At 39.9% G+C, this 14,176-nt stretch overlaps 1 protein-coding gene across 9 annotated transcripts in view; it reads left to right on the top strand.

Moving 5' to 3' along the window:
* Positions 1 to 11,863, top strand: part of LOC130905204 (nck-associated protein 5-like) — a 136,216-nt gene extending 124,353 nt beyond the window's left edge. For 7 of the 9 annotated variants that reach the window (XM_057818365.1, XM_057818349.1, XM_057818356.1 and 4 more), the window contains 4 exons: positions 1,501 to 1,806; positions 3,852 to 3,973; positions 4,186 to 4,324; positions 9,529 to 11,863. In XM_057818365.1, coding sequence (XP_057674348.1) covers positions 1,501 to 1,806; positions 3,852 to 3,973; positions 4,186 to 4,324; positions 9,529 to 9,605 — 644 coding nt within the window. In that variant the 3' untranslated portion in view covers positions 9,606 to 11,863. Of the gene's footprint in view, positions 1 to 1,392; positions 1,807 to 3,851; positions 3,974 to 4,185; positions 4,325 to 9,528 lie in introns of those variants that run through there. The other 2 variants (XM_057818402.1, XM_057818411.1) reach the window with 2 other exon arrangements.
* The last annotated feature ends 2,313 nt before the right edge of the window (positions 11,864 to 14,176 follow it).

Genomic DNA, 14,176 nt, shown 5'->3' with positions numbered 1-14,176 from the left:
GCATGATGGTCAATCTTATTGTAGTGTGATATTTTTATTCAGCAGAGGGCAATTACTGCCTGTTTGTCACTCAGGAATCCAACTTTAAAGGTCATAATGACTGAGTGGTTGCTACCATGTTATTAAAGATTTTTTAAAATAAATAAAGTAAGCGACCAATTTAAAGTTTACCCTTTGATGATAGTGGTTGTACGTTGTGCCCAGTCAGACAAAATTCCATTGTATCATCATTTTTTTCTCAATCATATTTTCATATAAATTAAATGCTTGGCAGGGTTCATGCGAGAAAATACCTCAGGTAAAACTAATATGAGAAACAGGAGCAAACCATAAAGCTAAATTTTGAATTGATATCGGAACTAACAGATGAAATTCCACCCGTCCCCCAACACACACATTTTTAAAAATGAGTATATGATGTACTAACTTGGAAGTGTTCCCTACATTTTGACTTATGCTGCCTGAGCAATAAAGAGCACTTTTTATGGTCCAGAGCACAAAAACAATAAATACATCAAAACAAATAGTGGCTAACCATCAGACAGTGAAGGTATCATCACACTAACTTTCTCGCCTCCAAGCATGCAGCCTGGACGTGATAGCAGCTCATGAAAAACTACATTACGTCCAGCCGCTGTTGCCTCCGGCTGGAATTACAGTGGAACTTGTTATAGTTTGCTTATAGAGGGCATTTTGAACTGTCAGGCCTGGCATTCGATTATACGACTTAGTAATCTATGGCTGGCTCCACTCTCTCTCCTACATATAAGGAGCCACTCCCAGTCCCCCAAACGCAAACCCCCTCTCCCTTGTGTTATTTGTTCTGCATTTTGATGCTGTACAGCAAATACTCTTTTAAGCAAGTCAAGCAACAAGCTGTTCATCAGCACTTTTACGTCAAATGATTTTCACAAGTGCTACCTTTGCGCATAGATATTAATGGTATACGAACAAACAACTTGGAGAGCCTCCATTAGGATATGTTTTGGGACACCGCCCTTGAATAATAAGTGAGAGTTGTCTTCGTGAGACATTTGGACAATTACTCCACACTATATGCTTCCAATTGTGAAGGAGACAGTTGGGGAAGGCTCTGTTTTGTTACGGTGCACAAAGCAAAGTGCAGACATCCATGTTTGGAAGAATTTGATCTTAAAAGAATTTGTTGCCCTATCCCTATAAAAATATATATATATGGCAACGAGAAATAAACATTTTACGTCCACTTCGTAATACAGTATCCATATATGATGATTGCTGCCGCAAGCCCTGACCAATCACTTCGGTGCGCCCGTTTCATTTATGATCATACAGTTGTGCATCACTTAATTTGACTTTCTTAACAATCAATTTTTTTTCTCTCCTTCGTGCCGATGACTGAACCTTCCACAGAAACCCTGTACTCTCACCAGCCTTTCCGTTGCATGTGAATCCCTTTATCCTCATCCTGTGTGCTGACCCTTGCTCCTCCTAGATGTCACATTTCCCTTGTCACTTTAGGCTCCAGCTGTCAGATGAGAACACTGGACAGCGGGATTGGCACCTTTCCTCTCCCTGACTCGGTCACACGAGCCAACGGACGCCACATCTCAAAATGTGACTCCAGCCCAGATGGGGTTTCTACTGAACTCCAAGATGAGCCTCGCTCCCCTTCTTCAGAATGCTCACAACATAGTGTCAAAGTGCCTTCCCTACCCAACACCTGCCTGCATGCACCTGGAAGCTTGGGTCACTCCTTCTCTGACCCATTCCTTACTTACAGTGGTTGCAACACGGATGTCCAGACACGATTGCCCAAACCAGCTGGTAAGTTGTGATCCATTACCTAATTCAAAAACCTGCTTCCCTCTTTATGTTGTTAGACTTTTTCCTATTTGCACAACAAAGCATTTGGCTCATGTTTAAGAGGCTCATGCACAATTACTTCATTCCAGAAGCACCAAATAGAACAATAAGTCAGATTTGTTAACACCCACCAAAAATATGTATGTGATAAACACAGTATCACTTATCCATTTACTTTCTTAGTATATGAACCTAATGTTCTGCCTTAGACTTCATAACCTATTGACATGGCACGGGAAACGGGGTCGATCCAAGGCGGCCTGTTTTCAAAAACTTCAAATTCAAATATTTTTAAAACCAAAGCTGCTACCGACCTAAAACCATAACAGGCATCAGCAGCGGCATCAAAAAATTCAAAGTCGTTCCCTAATAAAATCCTGATTATTTTTTATCTAAGTATAATAAAACTTCTATATAATTCTCAGATTTTACACTAGATGCTCAACAATCACCAAATGCAAGGATAATTAACTATATTTCAGGATCAATAGCAATATTTAACATATCATATAAGTTTATGCCCAAAATACCAACTTATTTTTCTTTTATTTACTGCATGTTTTGAACAGCTAATAGATCACTCAATTTTAACATCAGAAACTTCCCTGAATTCTTTATAGATATGGACGTAAAACAGTCTCGACTCTTGGTTAAAAGCAAAAGAAACCGTGCAGGTAGTGTTTATTTCACGTAAATTTGGCGAATGTGCGGCTCGTCTTTCAGTTCATTGTGGCGCCGCCTTACCACAAGTCCACAGCAAAGAGCTTTTTACATTGAAATTCTTGTGAATTAATGCTTAAAACCCTGAATTCTTTATAGATATGGATATAAAACAGTCTTGATTCCTGGTTTACAGCAAAAGAAGCGACTATGCGGCTCGTCTTTAAGTTTACTGTGGCGCCGCCTTGACACAAGTCCACAGCAGAGAGCTTTTTACGTTGAAATTCTTGTGAATAAATGCTTAAATCCCTGAATTCTTTATAGATATGGATGTAAAACAGTCTTGATTCTTGGTTAAAAGCAAAAGAAACCGTACAGGTAGTATTTCTTTTACGTAAATATGGCGAATGTGCTGCTCGTCTTGAAGTGCACTGTGGCGCCGTCTTACCACAAGTCCACAGCAAAGAGCTTTTTACGTTGAAATTCCTGTGAATAAATGCTTAAATCCCTGAATTTTTTATAGATATGGACGTAAAATGGTATCGATTCTTGGTTAAAACCCCCCAAAAAATAAATTGTTTAAATTTACTTAAATCTGTCGAAGAATGATGCTGGTCTGGTAGCTCTTTGTTATGATAAGGGGCTGCCATAATGGCTTTTACCATTCAAAATTCTTGTGAATAAATGCTTAAATCACTGAATTCTTTATAGATATGTACGTAAAACTGTTTCGATTCTTTGTTAAAAGAACAAAAAAACGGGCAGGTACGCATCTATTTTATGTATATATGTAGAAGAATGACGCCAATGCCGTAGCGGTTCCCATTCTCACATTGATTTTTTTTTCAAAACGTTTCAAAATGCATGCATGGTACGAAAAATATAATATTTTCCTTGAATCCTAGAACAAATCACTCCTGAGACAATCCTTCATGTTTAAATGCGGTGCAGCTTTCATAGTTCTTCAAAAATCCAAGCTTAAATCCAACATGAGTGCGTGCCGTCTTCGGCTGACTATTACTAAACGAAGCTCGGCCCCCTATGGTAAGGCGTGACGCAAAGAATGATGAAGTGTCAGGTCAATAGTTTATGAAGTCTATGGTTCTGCTTGTTTGACCATGAAGCATACAGCATGAAGTATTGGAACAACAACTTCATATTCTTACACAGCACACTGTGCTCTGTAGACGCCAAACAAATGCACACCTAACCTCACTCATGGCCAGGTTCATGGAGTACAATAAGATTGCTGATTCATACAATAGTCTGTTTTACCTCTATATAGCCAAGGCACTACAGTTGCCAACACTTCTATTAATCCTTTTGCATCTTCTTTAAACTTGTAGGAGCAAACAGAACCAAGCGTTTGAGTCTGTTCATCCCACGGAGCAGTGGTTCAGCCTCAACTGAGTACAAAGACGATGAAACTGTGAGAAAGATCAAAGCAAGTGACCACGACAATACTGCCGTAAGTAAAAGGACAAAAATTGTCTTCTGTTGTCATGTTTGGAAGAGTGCATCAAATATTCTGTAGACAATTTGTTTTATAATGGGGAAAGTTCAGGACTACATAAGAGATAGAATTGGAGAAAAGTGGATGGTGGTTCAAAATGATACACAATGGAGTAGCTGAATATTAGACATTTGTTTTTAACACCCTTCTATTTTGTTTTTCTCCAGGAGAGAGCTGTGCGATTGTGTGCAACATACTCTGGCAGCAGCAGTGGCAGTGACACTGAGACCGAACTTAAGCAACCTGGAATGACTTTGAGTCCTCTGCAAAGCTCAAGGATCAACTGCAGCAAATCGGTTAACCCAGGTCAGACACTTAACCGGAAGAAATAGTGATTTATTTTAGAAAGGAACATCAATATTTCAGGCTTCCAATGATTTACATCTCAATGTCAATTTCTTCCCTTCTCTGAGACTTGAGAAAAATACAGAGTTTGGCTGATAACTTGCACCTCCCCATAATTGACCAATATGATAATAGGCAGAGCAGTAGCAGTTTGGAGTATTTTCTGTCAAAAATGGACTAGCCATGTTCCCACACCTGGAGAAGGACAGTGGGAGCATCTGCCAGTTTGACCTGTTGCAGAAAGAAACACCCCTCAACACAAGAGATATGCACAGCATCAATGCTTAAACCCCAAGGATTTCATTTGTTGGGAAATTTTCATAGCAAAAGCTGCCTAATTGCTTTCGATCGGCTCGCCATTTCGTGTCAGGGGGTATTTGCCTACCCTTATTTAACGACGCCCAATGACAAATGAGGACCAGAGAGCGTGAAATGGCCTCCAGCTGCCGCCGCAGGACAGCCGAGCTACCCTCGACTGCCCTGACACAAAAATCTATATTCTTACGTGGGGAAAAAAGATCTTACTCAACACTTGTGTAAATTTGAGTTTGTTCAGTGAGTTTTACACTTGACCTTTGATGAACTCAAGAAAGATGACTTCAAATCAAATCAAACTCAGTTGTAATCCTATCAGGCATACAGCAATGATGCAGGCACTTTTAAGTAATCTGCAAAATGGCAAATATGCCAAGCACGCACAAACACAAAGTAGCCAAGTTAAAGCGAGTGTAAATACCTCATAGAAATAGTAAGTGTGGGTCACAAACCACAGAAAAATTCAAATGAGTTCTTTGTGTGTGAGGAATCATCAGGTTTATTTCCACTGAGAAACCAATCACTGCATTGCACGCATCTTTTCTCAATTTCTACATGCACATCCAGACTTGCTGCAGCACAGTGTCACCCTCATGAGGCTTTGCCCACGGCGATACTTTGGGAAAATTTGGTGGCTGGTGTCAAAGATCTGTGATTTGAGGCCCTTTAATAACATTCCACAAACACTCAGGAGAGAATGCAAAGCTCTGTGGCTCCCATCAGAGCCCTAACGGCCCAAGTTGGCCTCCCATTCATCATCTTGACAGCACCTGACAATTCCGCTAACCGCGTCGTCTTTGCTTTTCTTTTGGGTGCTCCTTTTCAGGAACATGTCTGTCTACCTCTCAGGTTTATGTCTCTCTTTTCTATTCATCCCTCTTTTGTTTTCAGCTCATCATTTGTCCTCCCATTGGACTTTTCCTCCCTCCATCCTTGCCCTGCTCGTATGCATCTTCCTATTGTTGATGCCGGGGAATAAAATTGCCTCAGGAAAAAGAGTTTGAGATTCTTGGTTATTTTGGGCCAAATGAATAGACAATATATCTAAACGCATTGACAACTAATTCATGTTGCATGGAGACTGTATACATTATATTACAACATGGAATGTGATACAGTGAGGAGCAGAAGTATTTGCACCCCTTGTGATTTTGCAAGTTCACCCACTTAAAAGGCCGAGTTATGCTTCTGCGGCAGACCTACACCGCCAAGGCAGACCCGATTTACGACCTTTCGCCATAGCGCACCTCCTCAAATTCTTGTCTTCGCATCGCGTCAACATGTGGAGACGTAACACAAATGGACTGTGATTGGTCCGCTCAGACTGTTGTTTACGGTTCAGGGCGAAATCACCACCATTTTCAAACATTCAAACACTACATGCAAAAATGGACCAAGCCGATGAGAGTATCATTGAGGAGGTCCGCAAGTACGACAACCTCTGCAATGTCTCGTCAAGACATTATAAAGATTGCCAAATGGCAAACAATTCATGGAAGGAGATTGCTGAAAATATGGGGCCAAAAACTGCCAGCTTTTTATCACTTTATCTCGTATTTTTGGTTGGGGCACTTTATCATTTATTTTGTACATGTTTGCTGTGAGTCTGTGACCTATTTACATTTTACACTTCAAGTATAGGAAGAATATAGCACAGGTTTGCTGTCAAGAGTTTTTATGTTTAATTTTCAACTACAGACAGGTCACACACTTGATACATAATCACTGATTGAGAGTGCCTCGGTGTGTTCACCCTCAAGGCTTCCAACGCAGTTTTGGGAAGTTCCATAGCTGCCAGAAATCTGCTATGGATTCCCACTGGCTGGTGGTTGGACACGGCAAAGAAATCGGACAAAACGCTGGACAACGCAGCTTGCTGGCTTCTACTCGATGCTGGAAGAAGAAGTCGATGATGGCTTCCCCACTTTATTATGGCAACAATAAAATAACTAACAAAATAATAGCCGGCTGCCGCAACATGCGACCACTAACTTTCATTTTCTCCCGTTCTTTCCACTCGCTTCCCGCTACGTCACTGCTCCCCAGTTTGATCACCTCTTAAAAGACCCGCGCTTAGTTACGGACATTACATATTATATGATCACGATACAGTATCTACATATAATGGTGTACATCATTATACTATCAACATTTGTTGTTCAACGTTGACGAGCTGAAGATCCACATCCGAGCCTTCCATCTCCATTGGCATTATGGTGTAACCTGAACAAAACTATAGGAAGTCAACAAGCGTCCCCAAAAACCGTAAAAATACAACACCACACCCCTCTAATGGCTTGCTGGTGAATAACAGAGCAACGCGTTCCCTTGCCGCCGAACTATCGAATGCTCATTGACGCCGTAGTCCAGGGGTCCCCAAACTTTTTCCTTTGAGGGCCACATAACTTTTCCCTTCTCTGATGAGGGGCCGGGGTCAGTTTGTAACAGAAAAGGTATGACGATTGCAGGAGTGCCAAAATGTAAAGATTTATTGTTTTTAGAAAGCCCTGTCAAATAACCCTTTCTAGATGCTTCACGGAACAAAAGTAAATAAAATAATAATATAATATAATATAATATAATATAATATAATATAATATAATATAATATAATATAATATAATATAATAATAAATAAATAATAATAACACTATTAATTAGATAATAACCAAATAACCCTCTCTGGGTTCTTCACAGAAAAAAGTCAGGAAATAAATAAAACTATTGAAAGAAAAAAATAAAAAAATGTTTTTGGTTTTTTTTTTCCACATTTTTTTGTTCAGGGGGCCGGACCAAATGTGGAGGCGGGCCGTATCCGGCCCGCGGGCCGTAGTTTGGGGATCCCTGCCGTAGTCGCTTCGCTGTCACCGCAACGCAGGACCATAACTCAGGCTTTAGAAAATAGGGAGAGGTCTGAAATTTCAATCATAGATGCATTTCCACTTATAGAGACATAATTTATTTTTAAAAATCCGGAACTCACATTGTATGATTTTTCAATAATTTGTTTGTAATTTACTGGGGTTCATAAGTATTTGCACCCCTGGGAATCAGCAATAATTATGAATTATGATTAAGTTGTCAATTTACCTTAAAAAAAGGTCCACCTTTACCCCATGAGTAACCACCTGTTTGAGCTCTATATTGTCACCTGTGCACCCCAAAGTCAGTCATAATTCAACTGCAAACATGGGCAAGACCAGATAGCTTTCAAAAGACGAAAGACAAAAAAAATGTTGAGCTCCACAAAGCTGGAAAAGGCTATGGGACAATTGAAAAGCAGCTTCGTGAGAATAAATCAACAGTTGCAGCAATGGTTAGAAAATGGAAAAGGCTAAACATCACTGATAATCTACCTCGGAATGGGGCTCCATGTAAAATTTCTCTTCGTGGGGCATCACTCATTATGAGAAAAGGGAGAGCTCAGCCTAGAACTACACGGCAGGAGCTGGTCAATGACCTGAAGAGAGCTGGATGCACAGTTTCGAAGTCTGCTGGCAGTAGAACACTTTGGTGCAATGGTTCAAAATCATGCATTGCTCAGAAGGTTCCATTGTTGAAGCCAGTACATGTGAAGGCCTGTTTGAAGTTTGCCAGGGACCATCTGAATGATGCAGAGGGTTCATGGGAGAAAGTCATGTGGTTAGATGAGACCAAAGTAGAACTTTTTGGTGAAAACTTTACTAGTCGTGTGTGGGGGAGAAAGAAGGATGAGTACAATCCCAAGAACATCATCCCTACTGTGAAGTATGGGGGCTGAAACCTCATGCTTTGGGGCTGCTTTTCGGCAAATGGGACAGGACGACTATACTGTATAAATCAGAGGATGAATGGTGAAATGTATTAAAATTCTTTGGATGAAGCTGAAACTTCATGTTTCTCAACAACAGCCCCGAAACCTGACAGATCTAGGGAAGATTAATGTGGAGGAATGGGCCAAAATCCCTGTTTCCATAACTACAGAAAGCGTCTGACCTCTGTGGTTGCAAACAAAGACTTCTGCGCTCAATATTAGCACTGATTTTCTCAGGGGTACAAATACTTATGAACCCCAGTAAAATACGAATAAATTATTGAAAAATCATACAATGTGAGTTCCGGATTTTCTTTTTAGATTATGTCTCTATAAGCGGAAATGCATCTATGATTGAAATTTCAGACCTGTACCTATTTTCTCAGTGGGTGAACTTGCAAAATCACAAGGGTTGTAAATACTTCTGCTCCTCACTGTATGTCAGCTAATTTCCACAGATGATTTAATACCAACACATGTGTTAAAAACCCCAACACCTGATATTTAGCATACAAAGTAAATAAATTATAATCCGTGGATTAATTGAACAAACCAGCCATTTTCATTTTATAGTTTTATTTTTTTGAGCTCGTATATGGAGGGTTTTCATCAAAATTGTAAACATCAAACCTTGAATTTTTCAGGTTTTTTTTTTTTAATTGGTGGTTTGCCTTGCACAGACTTGTGTTCTCAAGATCATTTTAATCCCTTTTCGCAAAGGTAGAGAGCAGCCATCTGTGTTACTGCAGCAGAAATGTGTTCATGCTTCAGGTTGTTGTTCAGAGCTTTAAGAGAGGTGAAAAATCCCAATGGTCCATATTTAGAACTCGTCTGGAACACCTCGAACACCTTCATCCAATCTACTTGCGTTGTTTGATACCTTTATTTGCTGTTTTGCTCCGAGGCTCCATTTACTGGCCTCTCATGAGAAAGCATGATATCGCCAGTGGGTTTCCCAAAGCACCTTATAGGATGCAAAAAAACTGATTTATCTAATGTGTTGACCAACTTGTTATTGTTAGCAGATGTGAGGATTTCAAATGTGTCTCTCTCAACAGAAGGACAGTCCTCCTGGGAAGACGGTCATCTGCCCCAAACGGCCATGCTCTCTGGACATCACCTTGGAGTTCCTTAACAAGCTCAATCACAGCAGTTTGAGCATCCGCAAAGAGGTCGTCACTGACGGCGAAAGTCTTGATGCCTTGTGCAGCAACAAACTGGACGAGCCTTCTCCAGTAGCTTCCCGGGCAAGGTTGGCGCTGATTCAGCAGGCTCCCTCAGTGACTCGCTTTACGATAGCTTCTCGTCCTGCACCAGCCAGGTCTCCAACCATGTGTGACGGGATTTTTCACAACGTGTGATTATTTGGGTGTCCAACAGCGTAGATTTACTGACTGCTGCAAGCCTTCCTGCTGCCAGCTATGGCCATGAAGAATCAAGTTTGATTTGAGTGACTGCAGTCCTGCACCTCACCTGTTGATGAAGGGCCCAACAAAAAAAAGCACTTAGAGGCGGAAAGCTAAAGCCAGAGTAATAGTTTGACAGTAGCAATACATAACTCATTGCAACTTGTGGCAACCTATTTGTTGGCTGAGTCGGACAAGAGGTTGCTTAGGATCTCGAGGAAATGTCATCTGCTGCTACAATTCACCTAACTCAATTTTGTTGTTAACCATTTTAATGAGTCGTTCCAATAACCAAGAAGCGGACAATTGGTTTAGCTTTCTAAAACATTGCCGATATGTTCTTTTTAAAAAAATAATAAAAATAATATATATATATATATATAAATAATTCATCCAGTAATATTATAGACCTCTCTTGGCTTGTATCTTCTTGAGATAAATGAGGAAGTTATTCTTTACTTCCTGAACTATTTAGCACAGATTAACAGACTGTTTGGTAGCTCAGGGAACAAACTAAACTGAAATCGATTGTACCATCAGGAAGTTGTTGACATGCATACAAATACCATGACTAGTTTGTTTCTTGAATTTTGCCACGCAAATTTAACTTGTGTGTGGTTTTTCTGAAGCAAACCAGAACCAGACCTCACTTTTCAGAATTTGTAAATAAAAGTGCTAAAGTTAATATCAGAAGGGGCAGTGATAATTCATATATGCAGATATACATGAAAAGATGTGTAATTTTTTTTGCCAATCTTTCAAAAGACCTTTTGAAAATGACCTGTAATTGTTCTTATTGAATTCTTTTGGGGTTCTTGTTTGAATATAAATCTTTATTTTCATCAAAAAAAGAGCTGAAATATTTTATTTTAAAAGACGTATATAGGTAATGTTATGCCAAATTCCTATCTGGAACTTGACCAGCTGGTGCTAATCAACACAGTCGACTGTGTGACCCACCGCCTCCCTTTTTTTCTTTTTTCTTTTTTTTAAATGAAACTGTTAATAGTGCGTGAGTGCAGAGAGCTTGTGTATTTTTCTAGGTGTCAAGTATTTATAACCATGTTTTTGTACTATCAGACTGTAGAGTGATTCACCTCTCTCCATAAATGTCCTCTTTGAAATGGTTACCAGCAGTGTTACTTTGGTATACTATTAATTATTCGTTGTTATAATTATTCCTGTGTGCAATCTTGTCTGTTACTCTAATGCTCTATTTTATGTATCTATTTCCTAAATAAATAAATTAAAAAAATCAAAAATATGTTGCAGTCAATTGTGCACTGTATATCCGTCCATCCCAGCATCCACACACTGGAAGGAAAAATCCCGAAGGGTTATGCCTGTAATCGTTTTTTTCCTAACAATCTGTCAACAGGAGACAGTGTGTGCCAAGAGGACAGAGAGATTTCCAAGTAGCCCCATGATGCTTCATTATGCGGCTTGAATAAATGCAATTAGTTGATCTCCGTTATGGTGATTTTGCACCATAATCCCCCTAATATGTTGCATTAATCTGGTTCCACATAAGAATGTTCATGCCTTTATTCAACTGTTGCTCCTTATAGGATGCACAGAGTAATAATATGTCGCAAAACTATCACTAAATGCCTTTGCCTTTTCACCTAAATAGGGGTCTGTTAACATATCAAATTATTCCGGTTGGCGTAAACAACACTTTTTTTTAGCAGACACTTGATTTCCCTGTATATCACGACCAATTCCATTAGTCTTCAACTTGAGTTGTAAGCGCGCATCTCGCGGCAGTTGGTATGAAACAACAAAAAGAAACATAAGTCACACACCTAAGCATAAGTCGCAGGCCTGGCTACACTATAAAAAAAATGTGACATATGGTCAAAAAATGCAGTCATAAACACTATATCTTCATACATTTATGCAGCCAATGTAGCACGAAGGCCAGAATAATTTGATACTCCTTCATTAAATGGTACTCCATATCCACCTTTTGCCATTCATGCAGCATGAATGATGGCTTCCTATTAGTATACCAGCTTTGCGTTCAATTAACAGGTCCATATTTTACTCTGAGTCAGTCATTGTGAGTCTAACCTTTTTCATCCGTAAGATAGGTGCTTTGGTGTAATAAAAGTTGGTGAACATCTTGTAGAGTAACTTTTCCCCAAGAGCTTCGGAAAAGCCACGAGGTGCCATATTACATTTTCAGTGACCAGGATGACAGTGTGAGATTAGTATCACCAAAATCAACACACCTGTTTCCCATTCGCACCTGAGATAATAGGTGAGTTCAGAAATTCAATCTGAGGCCATGTCTACACCTAGCAGGTTTTTTTCCTTTTTCTTTTTTTATAAACCAAGGATCTTCCCCAAATACGTCGGGATAAATAATTACGTCCACACCAGCACGTTTGTAGAAAAAAAGCTTCCACAGCCAACAGCATTCATTCAGTTTTAAGTACATTCATAACAATGCGCGAAAAATAATAATTGTCTACAATGCTCCATCCTTTGCATGTGTTCTTCAATATGAAGCACTGCAAGAGTTTGCAAATAAATGGAAGCAAAAAAGCACCTCTCTAATGTACCCCAAATGTAAACATTGATCTCATGTGTGACGCAGGGACAAAGTTTGTCGCAGTCACTGACATTTCCACAATTAAATCTTCGGTTATCAGTGTCTACATGATGGCGCGCAACCACAGAATTCACACATCTTCACTCTGGGCACAGTTTTCAAGAACCCTCGTTTAAATGTGCGTGTTATAGGCCAAACCGTAGAAAATGTTCTTTTCGCCGAATACCCTGCTATGTGCAGACAAGGCCTGACACTCTATTTTAAGAAGGTGAGTTTCCAGCATTTTCCAACAGCACTCCAAAGCCCCTTTCACATACACATGAACACCGTCTCAGTATAATGTCTGGGACTTTCCCAGGAAGCGGTGTGAGTGAAAGCAGGCGTTAAATTCACGGGTCACAGCACGATGGCTGATGACGTAAATTTCATGGCGGGCCGATCGTCACTTCCTCTTTCTTCGCAGGAAGGTGAAAAGCGATTAAAAAAAACATTGCAATTATCAACATAGCAAGCTGAAAATAGCGAAATTAAACTGACAACATAACGAAGTTAAATTGCTACTGGATCGTAGAGCCGAGGAAAAGAGTCCATCGTCCGTCTTTGGAAATGTGTGGTTTATTTTGTTGCCGATGTTAGGGTCCGCAACTGCAGAAACCAGGTTATACCTCAAAGCAGAAAACAACGGAGGGATGCGTTCAAGAGTTTATTAAATATGTCACCGAACAGTCGCTACAATACAAACAAAAATACACGCGATCGTGGAAAAGGAGGAATAACACAATGTGTCCGTGACAGTAGGTTGACGGGGATCAATAATACTAATCTAAGGGGTAGGCAGAAAGCCAATAAGCCAACAAAATAAATACACTCAAATACCAGCACAACGTAGGGGATTCCAAAACAAGGGTGGCAGACCAACAAGCTAGCAAATACACAAATTTTGAGAGTACAAGGTGTCGAATGGCGCCCAGCAAGTTAATATCTTGGCATCCTTCACTTGGATCGCCTGGGCTTAAATACAGTCTTGATGAGCTTGAATTAGCATTGGCTGCAGGTACGATGTCGGGAACCCTTCCACAACCGGCTCTGTAACAAAACACAATCGGACCAACAGAATGTGACAGCCGATGCCGACCAAAAATTACGTAATGTCCGGGTTATAAAATCACGGCAGCAGCCCTCCCCACATAGAGAGCGCCGAGTGGGCAACATGGGACAAGTCTGTGAAAGTGTCCAACCCGCGTCATTCCCTGGTTATCTTTCCATGCGTGAAAGCAATGACGCAAGTACATCCTGCGTCACCTTACACAGAAATTTACCGGGATATGTGTGTGAAAGGGGCTCAAATTTATGAACAGTCAAGAGAATATCAGAGCTTGTTCATAGTGCATTTATAAACCCTCCCTAAATTACATTTTACACCAAGGAAGGAAATTTGAATTAAACCCAATCTGTAAATCTTCAATTATTCACTTTAGTAGCGAGCATTTTAGACATTAATTGATAATGGTGGTGTGTTGAATTGTTTTATCGAGTTGATAAGGTACAAAATCTGTACTCTAACTAGTAATTATTTTTGCATTGAAGCACAGTGTATTTTTTCAGTTTTATTCCATGAAAGTATGGTTAAAATATTAACAGAAATTAAGCATTTATGTCTAGTTGAGGGGAAATATCTAATCACTTTTATGCTATACATTAGGGGTGTGACAAAATATCAAAATGCTGATAAATCGTGATACT

This window comes from Corythoichthys intestinalis, chromosome 2, assembly GCF_030265065.1.
Source record: "Corythoichthys intestinalis isolate RoL2023-P3 chromosome 2, ASM3026506v1, whole genome shotgun sequence".
In the NCBI taxonomy this organism is placed as follows: Eukaryota; Metazoa; Chordata; class Actinopteri; order Syngnathiformes; family Syngnathidae; genus Corythoichthys; species Corythoichthys intestinalis.
Note: the sequence above shows the minus strand (reverse complement) of the source record. Positions and strands in the feature narration are given on the sequence as shown.